Source organism: Gallus gallus, chromosome 4 (assembly GCF_016699485.2).
Source record: "Gallus gallus isolate bGalGal1 chromosome 4, bGalGal1.mat.broiler.GRCg7b, whole genome shotgun sequence".
Taxonomy (NCBI): domain Eukaryota; kingdom Metazoa; phylum Chordata; class Aves; order Galliformes; family Phasianidae; genus Gallus; species Gallus gallus.
The window spans coordinates 76944591-76954989 of NC_052535.1; the positions used below are offsets into that span (position 1 = coordinate 76944591).

At 61.4% G+C, this 10399-nt stretch overlaps 2 protein-coding genes across 2 annotated transcripts; one reads left to right on the top strand and one right to left on the bottom strand.

Moving 5' to 3' along the window:
- Positions 1-1122: 1122 nt before the first annotated feature.
- LOC770295 (serine/arginine repetitive matrix protein 3-like) lies at positions 1123-4401 on the bottom strand. The gene is made up of 7 exons (XM_025150463.2): positions 4141-4401; positions 3660-4071; positions 3378-3435; positions 2758-2958; positions 2349-2677; positions 1603-2198; positions 1123-1505 (listed from the first exon to the last, which is right to left on the bottom strand). Exons 1-6 carry the CDS (start codon positions 4399-4401, stop codon positions 2188-2190), a joined length of 1272 nt encoding a protein of 423 aa, XP_025006231.2. The 3' UTR covers positions 1123-1505; positions 1603-2187.
- Positions 4298-6247, top strand: NKX3-2 (NK3 homeobox 2). The gene is given in 4 exon segments (NM_204137.1): positions 4298-4661; positions 4664-4704; positions 4706-4763; positions 4895-6247. Coding segments are annotated over 4 exon segments (828 nt in total). The 5' UTR covers positions 4298-4399; the 3' UTR covers positions 5362-6247.
- Positions 6248-10399: the final 4152 nt, after the last annotated feature.

The following is a 10399-nucleotide window of genomic DNA, read 5'->3' on the forward strand; positions in this document are numbered from 1 at the left end:
GCAATACCCCTATAATCCACTCAGACTACATTCCACCCAACACCATAACAATGCTCAGCAGGAGACAACATGTAACTGTGGACCTCTACACTGAGGTGAAACAGCACCAAACAGCAAATGCAGTGGGGAATTCTGAGACAAAAGAGTGCACGTGGCAAGGATGAGGCTGCAGACACCTCTCACTGACCCATTCAGAGCCTCTGCTCCCAGGGTGAGCACAGACACTGTGGGCAATGGCTGTGCTGCCCACAGACAGCTCGTGCCATGATTGCCTATTTTCCATCGACCAACTCCATCTGCATGGGAACCGAACGCAAAGGGGTCACTGATTTAATTGTGAGGTTTGTGAAAGTATTTGTATTGTCACTGAGCAAGCCAAGAGATTCTATGGTTTAATGCAAAAGCTGTGTTTGAATGAGATGTGCAGTCCCTGTGCATACAACATCACTGCCAGTGGAAACAGCACTCGCAGCAGAGCGGTCGTCGCTGGGACTGCGTGACCCAGGCACTGCCTCCATGCACTCCGTGGTTTAGGATCCTACAGGGCAAAAAGGATGTGAAATGAGGGAATCCCTGATCTTAAGCTCAAAAGGTTTTGAGTGATTGGCATTTCATAAAAATGGGTAATGTTTGAGCCACAAACGCTCTCAAATATTGATGCTGATGGGTGACGTATAACAAAGAGAGGAAAAACGAATATGAAATGAGTGCTGACATCCTGAGCTGGAAGGGACCCACAGGGATCATCGAGTCCAACCCTTCGCTCCAGATAAGTACACCCATGGATTTGCGTCCATAAAGATGGACAAAGGTCTGTAATCACCATGTAAATATGAGCAGTTCTGCACAATGGAAGGCATTGGCTTGGTGTGGTGGACCAGAAGCAACAGAATACATTTAAACGCCACTCCACTGATTCTGTGTACAGTGAGCTCAACTGTTTAAAACAAACAAATAATAAGAAACAAGGGAGGGAAAGGAAAATGAAGGAAGGGAAGGGAAGGGAAGGGAAGGGAAGGGAAGGGAAGGGAAGGGAAGGGAAGGGAAGGGAAGGGAAGGGAAGGGAAGGGAAGGGAAGGGAAGGGAAGGGAAGGGAAGGGAAGGGAAGGGAAGGGAAGGGAAGGGAAGGGAAGGGAAGGGAAGGGAAGGGAAGGGAGAAAGAGCGAGAGAGAGAAAGAGAAAAAGAAAGGGGAAAAAAAGGAGAAAAATACAAGTAGGTAATATTATTTTGTTGGAGGCTGGCAGAGGAAACCTGTGACGCTGTACCTGCTAACAACAAATGAATCCATGCTATGGGTGTTTTTAAGACCCTAAAGCTTTGCACGCAGCAAATACATTCGGTGCAATGCAGCGACTCTTTGTTACAGCGCTCCAACAGACAGCACGCACACAGACGGAGCAGGGCTGTTTAGGTGACCCACGGGTGACTTCGGTGCACCGTTCGATCCGTTTCTGCTTCCGTTCTTCTATCAGAGACTGCAAATGAACCCCGCTTCTGAAAAGTCCTGGAAACAGATGAGAAGCCGAATGCAGCAGTTACACATCGCGGTATTTATTGCCTTGGAAAACTCACAGGCTTCAGTTACTGACTGCGAGACGCACCTGGCCGTTCGGATGTGTTGCTTTGCTTCTTATTAGCAAATCAATTGAATCCTGCCTGGGCCGTGTTTCTGTCCTGCGGGGAAATAAATAGGTCGGAAGATGACAACATAAAGCGGCGCAGCAGCGGGAAAGCTGACATAAAAACAGGGACGGAGCGGAGGAGCGGACTGACGGGAGGCGCTGCTCTGCCCGGGGACGGCCCCGCTCCTCCCGGGCCGTGCGGTGTGAGAGCCGCGGGTCCTCACCGGGGTCCCTCGGGGAGGGCTCGGGGGGGACGGAGCTGCGGGAGGAGCCGTGGATCGCTTCGCCCCGCGGCCCCGAGCAACGCCACGGCCGCACCGCGCCGCACGCAGCCGGCAGCGCTCCGGCGGCTCTGCGCTTCGGCTGTAAACGTCCATAGGAATGTTGGTGCTCGGGGCTCCCGGCCCCAGGGACACGGCTTTTCCCCATATAAGGACTGTGAGCGGAGAAGGGCACCGCCGCCCGCTATTAAAGCCCTCCGAGCTCATTTGCTGAGGGTTTGCCCAGTCGGTGCGACGAAAATCCCCTCTGCCGGCAGGACATCCGCACGCTCCCCACGTTTGATCATTCGGTTCCTATCCAAAAAAATCAGGATTATTTATTTCCTCTTGGGGAGAGAGACGGGCGGTGCATCCCTCTGCCGCCGGAGCCCACGAGGACGGAGCGGCGCAGGGACGGGGCTGCTGTGCCCCGACGGCGCTGTCACCGCCGTGCGGCCACGTTACCTCTCCTCGGAAAGAGATGGGCGTCATTTAGGAAATAGAGTCGGAAGCAGACGAGATTTTCCCGCAGAAGAAGCGAGCTGCACGGGGCACGCCGGCATTCGTTGATGGCACAGCCCGGGTGCAGCCAGGAGGCGGCTCCCCCCGACCTGCAGCCGCTCCTCGAGTGGAGCTCCGTTTGTGCCGTTGCCGTCTCCCAGCAGAACCCTGGGCAGAGCCCAGAGGCTGCGGGGTTTGCGTCTCCGTGTATGTCGGGAGAAGAAGCGGGGACATTGTAACGTGATGCTCTCCCCAAGTAGGACTCGGCTACTAGAGGGGAGATTGAAGACTGACTATAAGGAAAATGTTTGTTACGATAAGAGTGGCCAGGCACTGGAACAGGATGCCCAGAGAGGCGGTGGCTGCCCCATACCTGGAGGCACGCAAGGTCAGGCTGGACGGGGCTGAGAGCACCTGATGAAGCTGTAGGTGTCCCTGTTTGTTGCGAGGAAGCTGGACTAGATGGCCTTTCGGGGCCTCTTCCAACTCAAACGATTCTATAATTCTAAGGCACGTCCTTCCCTGTTCTGGTGCCTCAGTGCACGAGTTGCCGGCCACCTGAGAAACGTTCGTGCTCATAGAAAGGAAAATACAAAACAAAGTAAAAGAAAATGAAATAATAAAATGAAATAAAAATAATAAAATAAAATATTTTTAAGCGAGGGAAAAAAAAAAACAAATAGGAAAAGGGGGGAAAAAAAGAAGAAGAAGAAGGGGGGAAAAAATGAAGCAAACGAGCGCAGCCCCCGCTCCCCCGGCGTCCCGCAGCGGGCAGTGCGGCCGGGCCACCTCTAGGGGGGGCAGCCGCCCGCCGGCAGCCCCGGGTCGGCCCCAGCCCCGGCTGTACGGGAGCGGCACGGCGGGGGCGGCCCGCGGAGGAACCGAGACGGGATCCCCCGTAAAGCGGACGGGGCGGTGGGTTCGGCCCCGTCCCTCCCTCCGCCGCCCCTCTCCCGGCGCCCGACGGCCCCGCCGCCAATCCCCGGCGCTTACCCCGCTCCGTTTCCCCTTCCGAGCTGCCGATGTCGGGGCCGATGGAGGAGAGATCGCCCTGCGTGGGAGAATAAATGGAAATGAAAAAAATATATATATAGAAAGAAGGGAAAAGAAAAGAAAGGAGCGCGGCTCCCCGGCCTCTCGCTGCAGGGGTGGGGATCGGGAGGCACAGCCCGGTGCCGCCCGGCCTCAGAGCCCCGCGCCCCTCCGACAGCGCCCGCACAGCCCCGCACGGCCCCGCGCCGCGCTCTCCGCCTCGCACTCCCCGTCGGCTCTCACAACCGCTCCGTCGGGGCGGCGGCGGCGGCACAGCGGGAGCTCCGTCACACGGCCGACGCCGCCGGCTCCGTACCGCGTAGCGGAGCGCGATTCTGCATTTTCGCCCTTTATTTACGGGCGGGAGCTCTGCTCGTCGGTTCCCGCCGCCCTCCGCGCGCCGACGCCCTCCCCGGGACCGCGCGGAGCGGTGCGCGGTACCCGCGCCCGCCGAAGTCGCGTTCCGTGCGCGTCGCCTTCCGAAGCGCCCTCGGTCCGCGGCCGCCCCGTCCCGCACCGCCCCGCCGGGCCGGAAGGGGTTAAGGCGCCGCGCGCCCCGCCGCGCGCCCCGCGGAGCGGCATCGCCCCGCGGCGGGGAGCCAATCGGAGCGCGCCCCGCGCGCCCGCCGCCCAATGGGGAGGCGCGGGGCCGGCGCTGTCACGCGGCGGTGAGGGATGACAGCGCCGCCGGGAGAAAAAGCGGAGGGCGGGCGCGGGGCGGGACAGAGCGGGGCGGAGGCAGCGCCCGCGCCGCCAGGGACCCGCGGCGGCGCCCGGTGGAGCGCGGCCCGGCCCCGGCCCTATGGGCGGGCGGGCCGGCGGCGCACACAGCCTGCCCCCGCTGGCGCCCGCCCTCCCGGCGGCACACAAGGGCCCGGCAGCGGCGGCGGCGGCGGCGGCGCGGCCGCGGCCGGAGGCGGCGATGCGGGCGCCCAGCTGAAGTTGCGGCGCTGTCGCTGCTCTCCGCCCGGGGCCGCCGGGCCATGGCCGTCCGCGGCGGCGGCGGCGGCGGCGGCACCGCCCTGACGCCTTTCTCCATCCAGGCCATCCTCAACAAGAAGGAGGAGCGCGCCCGCGGCTGGCGGCTGTGCGCTGCCCGCGCCGAGGCCCCGCCGCCGCCCGCCCCGCGCCCGCCGCCCGCCTGGGACTCGGACTCGGCGCTGAGCGAGGAGCCCGAGAGCGAGCGGCGCTCCGAGGAGGAGAGCGCCGGGGGCAGCGCCCGCCCCCCCGAGGCGGCGGGCAGGGGGCGGCCGGCGGCGGAGGCGCGGCCCTCGGAGGCGGCGGCGGAGCGGGACCGGGACCGGGACGGAGCGCGCAGCGACAGCGAAGCGTCGGCCGCCGCCTCAGGTAGAGCGGCGGGAGGGGAGGGGGGGCGGCGGGCGGAGAGCGGGGAGCGAGGAGGGGAGCGGGAGGGGAGGATGGACGTGGGGTGTCCCGGCGTCCGCGGGCCGTGACGCCGCGCTCTGCCCTGCCCGCAGGTCGCGGCCTGGCCGAGGAGGAGGAGGCGGCGGGCGGGAGGCTGCTGGCGGCCGAGGAGGAGGCGGCGGCGCCGAAGCCGCGCAAGAAGCGCTCCCGCGCCGCCTTCTCCCACGCGCAGGTGTTCGAGCTGGAGCGGCGCTTCAACCACCAGCGCTACCTGTCGGGGCCCGAGCGCGCCGACCTGGCCGCCTCCCTCAAGCTGACCGAGACGCAGGTGAAGATCTGGTTCCAGAACCGCCGCTACAAAACCAAGCGGCGGCAGATGGCAGCCGACCTGCTGGCCGCCGCCCCCGCCGCCAAGAAGGTGGCCGTCAAGGTGCTGGTGCGCGACGACCAGAGACAGTACCAGCCCGGCGAGGTGCTGCGGCCGCCCTCGCTGCTCGCCCTGCAGCCCTCCTACTACTACCCCTACTACTGCCTGCCCGGCTGGGCCCTGTCCTGCGCCGCGGCCGCCGGCACGCAGTGAGCGCCCCGACGGCACCGCCCCGACGGCAGCGCCGCGGCGCCCCGGACAGTATTTATTGCTATTTTATTGTTATTTTTATTATTAATATTATTCGGACGGTCGCTCGGCCTCTCCCTATCCGCCCCGGCGGCCGAGGACTCGCGGCCGGGCACCGCCTCTCCACGGGATCCACGCTGCGGTGCGGCGGCCGCGGACCGTCTGTTGGTTTGTCTGCTCCGTCCCGCGTCGGATCGGCGGAGACTGACGTGGGAGACGCAAAGAGAGAGGGGGGAAAGAAAACACCCAAAGCGCCGCGGAACCGAGCGCAGCTCCGAGGAGACGAGAACGGATCCCGGGGGGCTCTGAGAGCGCCGTGAGCGGGGCTGAATGTACGGAGCCTCTCCCACCCCCGGCCGTGTCAGCCCACTGCGAAGGATAACCGTGTCCCGTAGGGTGAGACCCGCCCCAGCGCTCCAGGCTTCTTCTTCTTCTTCTTCTGTTTTATTTCCTGAGATCTTTCCGTGTTCGGGGAGGGAGGATTCTGGATTTTTCGCACTTTCCGGTTGTATTAAAGTTGTTGTTGTTGTTATTTTTATATTCAATGTGAATATTTCTAGGCAGGCTTTAAAAAAAAACAGAAAAGAAAACTCGATGTAACGGGAAATGTTAATGCCATCAGTGCCTTTTGTGCAGTCGTTCTGCAGCCCTCCTCACAAGTGTAATTACGGTCTCTTTCCCTCGAGGTAACCCATCGCTTTGTTTCTTTCTTTCTTTCTTTTTCTCCCTTTAATGGCACTGTGCACTCAACGACGCTATCGACTCCAAATGGATTGTGAATGTGTGTAAGCAGCCCGCTGTACTTTTTTTTTTTTTTTTTTTTTTTTAATTTATAAACGTTACGTTCCCACCTCGCTGTGCCGCGTCTGTCCTTCCTCGGCCGCTCGCGGGGGGGATGCGGAGCTCCGGAGCCGCTCCCGGGTACAGCGGTTGGGTGCCGCCGGGCACGGGGAGGACGCAGGCGGGGGGGAGCGCGGGGAGCACAGAATCCGTCGTTGTGGCGGAGCCGGGACGGGACGAGCGTTTATAACCTCGGCGGCTCCCGGGGACAGCGCGGAGCCCGGCCTCGTGCACCCGCCGGGGTCCCGCAGCCGCTTCGGGCAGCCTCGGCCGCCGCCCGCAACCGGCCCGGGCCGCGAGAGCGGTGCCGGCGTTGGGGCCGCGTTCCCCTATCCGTCATCCCGGGGCACCGCTGTAGTTTCGCTCTTCGCAGGCTCCGTGCGGCAGCGCTGCGGGTGGGACCCAGCGGGGATCCCCTCAGCGAGGGGCCGGGGCCGAGCCGCTCTCCTCGGCGTTGGGTCCGGGTTTGATTTCAGTTCTTTCCTCGTTTTTACCCCCCGTTTTGCCCTTATCCAAGCGGACGGGGCGCAGCCGCAGCCGCGGGCGCAGCGAGTTCCGCAGCCGGCGGGCCGGGAGCCGGTGCGGCTCTGCGTGCAGCGATGCGGGGAGCGCTGACAGCTATGAGGCCCTATCCTGAAACCATTTTCCCTTCTTTCCTTCCTTCTTTCTTTCTCTCTTTCTTTCCTTCTTTCCTTCCTTCTTTCTCTCTTTCTTTCTCTCTTTCTTTCTCTCTTTCTTTCTCTCTTTCTTTCCCCCTTTCTTTCTTTCTTTCTCTCTTTCTTTCTTTCTTTATTTATTTTTCTTTCTTTCTCTCTTTCTTTTTCTCTCTTTCTCTCTTTCTTTTTCTCTTTCTTTCTCTCTCTCTTTCTCTCTCTCTTTCTTTTTCTCTTTCTTTCTCTCTTTCACCATTTCCTCCCGTCTCTCTCTCTTCTTTCCCTCTCCGGAAAACGAACTGGGGTTTCCCACAGTAAGCAGAGCCCTACATGCCCTGATCCGCACCCCGATCCACGCCCCGTTCCCTCCCGCACCCCCAGCTCGCCCCCCACGGGCACGGAGCCGCCGGTTCCGACGGGACCACCGAGGGCAGCACGGGGCCTCGCTCCGGCGGGGCGGGCGGCGCCGGGTCACTGTCACACCGCTGTCCCTCGGTGTCACTGCGGGCTCTGGGACCGACAGAGCTCACCCCGAGGCGCTCCTTCCCCGCAGCGCCCCGCATTTCGTTGTTTCCCTTCGTGGCCTCGGGCGGATGCAGAGCGGGAGGGGTGTCCCGATGCGGTGCGACGCGCGGTGACAGCGGCACAGCCCCGAACTGCGCTGTGGGAGCCCGAACCGCTGAGATGCGCTTTGTGCGAGACGGAAATGGCTCAAACAGAGGATCCGGGTACGGTTATTTGGGATGTGGGGGCAACGTTCGACACCGAATAGTCTGAGTGCCTCCGATGCCGTCGTTCGGCGTTGGCAAAATTGGAGAAACGTCGATATTTGCATCGGGGGAGTCGAATCGATCGTTTTAATGGAATTTCGGGGCGGTTCGGAGCCGTTCCTGTCCCCCTAAGAGTACGATGTGAAGCACAAAGCAGCGCTCTGTGCCTTTCTGTCTCTTCCCGATGACAAACCGCAGCGCACCGCCCGGAGCGGCGCCGGGGCCCAAACGATCCGCCCGGTTTTGGGACACTGCTCTCAGCCCCGGACGCGTTCGGCCCCGCAGCGCAGCTGCGGTCCCAGGGCAGAAATCCCCTCCCGGCGACGTGTCCCGGCCCCACGCTTTGCCCTAAAGTTCGGATCGGCTTCGAGGCCGTGGGAATGGTTTACAGCCGGCCGTGAGCTGACTGCGGAGTCACCGAAGGGAAAAGCAGAAGGAAAGAGCAATCCTCAGCTCCGAGCAATCCGACTGTTGCCATAGAATGGCGTGAATGGCGTACGTCTCCCCAGGCGCCCGTGTCGGGGGTTGAAGCACTCTCACGGGCTCACGGAGCGACCCCGCGACCCGAGGCCGCCTGTATGCAGGTGCCCCCCCGCCCACGGGGCGATAAACCGGGAAACCGTGGGCATTTCCCTGCGCACACACACACACCGCTCAGGTGGAGATCAGCCTCTCGTCTCCAGCAGAGAGAGGATGCTGGAAAACCTCGGGCGCTATTGGGATGCCCGCAGCCCGCACTCTCCCTGGCCCTGCGGGTACCGTAGCCCGAGAGCGCCCCGTCCTCGTCTGCTTTGCGGTCCCGAGGGCCGCAGGAGGGGTGTTCTGTGCCTTTGGTTCTGGGAGCCCTCGGCTGTCCGAGCCCCGGGGGCGCTGAGCGGCGGCCGTGCCCTGCAATAACGGGGTGTTCACTGCGGGGCCGGCCTCGGTGCCGCCGTCGAGGGGTTTCTTGGGAACGGGGCTGCGGGGCTTTCAGGTACTTTTAGCCCCAAATCTGGCTCAGGAGCAAAGAGATCGAAAGGATAGAAGCGCCCTGCGGCGAGCAGAGCCCTTCTTGTCTGAGACAGAGACCGGGAATGTCTCGCAGGGACGAACTGTGCCACCAACGAGGGATGTCCTTCTTGATGGGAGACAGCGGGGGGGGGCGGGGGGTGGAAGTGAAAAGCTGCATGCTGAGGCTCGGCGGGACTTCAACCTATTATTGCTGTTATTATTACCACGATTGCTATTATTTCTATTTCTATATTTCTATTTCTGTTTCATTTCTATTTCTATTATTTCTATCATTTCTATTTGTTTTCTAAAGCAAACACACGAAGCACGGGAGCCCTAAAGGCTCTACACGCTTTTTCTCTCCCGGCCGGCTGCAGCCTCAAGAGGCGTCCCGGCACGGAGCTGCCCCAGCCCCGCACAGGGGCTCTCCCCCGCGCTGCAGAGCGGAGCGGTGCGCAGCCCTCGGGCTGTCGGCGTTCTGCCCGCAGCTCTGCGCCGCGCCGCGCCGCGCCGCACACGGCCGGGGAAAGAAAGCCTTCGTGTCGCAAAGGACTCGAGTGATAATTGGGGATGAAATGCGCGTGGAGAGGACTAATATTATTTTTGGCTTGCGCGGGAATAATACAGATTGGCGAAGCGGGGGGACGAAGGAGAGGAGGGAGAGCCGGATCGGGGGCTCGGGAGGCAGAGGGCTTTGGGAGCGGCCCGGGCAGTGCCGGGGGGTGCGGGAGGAGCCCGGGGCCGCTCCAGGGCGGTGGCACCGCAGCACAGAAGGGACGGCGTTGTGCCGCCGTTGTGCCGCGCGGTGCTTCGAGGGAGCAAAGCGAACAACCGTTTGGCTTTCGCTAATTAAAAGAAATCAATTATTATTGCTTTTAAAAAGGACGATTCGCAGGCTCCTTTTAGCCGATTAGGAGCAAACAATCGTGGCGAACGGGAAATTTCTGCTGCTTTTTTCCCGGAGGCGGCAGCAAGAGAAAGATCCGTGCGGTCGTTTGGTGGTTGTGAGCGCTGCCCTGCGAGGTGCGGGCTGTCACTCTGTCAGGTGTCTCCGAGGTTGCTTTCATTTGTTTCCATTTTGACAAATTTATCGGATTACAGAATAATGACCATGCCCGGCAGGGATGGGCGCTTCGCTCGCTCTCAGCCGAGCCCGTTACGCGGTGCTTTGCGATCTGCAGCCACGGCCCCGCGGCCCCGGGAGCGGTGGGCGGATGGCAGCGTCCGAATGGCAGAGTCTGACCGAAAGTACCCCGGAGATGCTCAGATATCCGCTTCGCTGTTTCTGTCTTTTTTTTTTTTCCCTTTCTTTTTTCTATTTTTATTTTTATTTATTTATTTATTTATTTCATTCCAAACGAACGACCTCGCGAAAGAAGAGCTAGAAGCGAAGGGAGAGGCTGCGAGAAGAAAAATGACGCGCAAGCACTGTCCTTAAGGGGGGAAAATAAAGATTAAAAAAAAAAGAAAGAAAGAAAGAACGACATTTTATCTTATGAATAATACAGGGAAGTGGAAATTGCTTGGAAATTGCTCGCGCCTCAGGAAGAATCTCTTTCCCAAAGCCCTTTTCCCAGAGGCCCCGGAAGCGGCGCGGTCCCTTTGCCGAGGGCCGGGACACGCGGCTTCGTCCCTCGCGGTGCCACCGCGCAGCGCTGCGCAGCGCAGCTCCGCTGCTGCCCCCGGACGGTGCCCGCACCGCCAGCGGCTCCGGCTGCCCCCCCCCCCGCCCCGTCCCTCGATCGCCGC

Excerpts from the sequence above, each read along its gene's own strand:
- LOC770295 (XM_025150463.2), bottom strand. The coding sequence starts at position 4,401 with ATGGCCCGGCGGCCCCGGGCGGAGAGCAGCGACAGCGCCGCAACTTCA. Across the intron at positions 3,436-3,659 it reads GCCGCCCCGACGGAGCGGTT|GGCGATCTCTCCTCCATCGG; the intron begins GTGAGAGCCGAC and ends TCTCCCACGCAG. Across the intron at positions 2,678-2,757 it reads CTGACCTTGCGTGCCTCCAG|TCAGTCTTCAATCTCCCCTC; the intron begins GTATGGGGCAGC and ends TTTTCCTTATAG.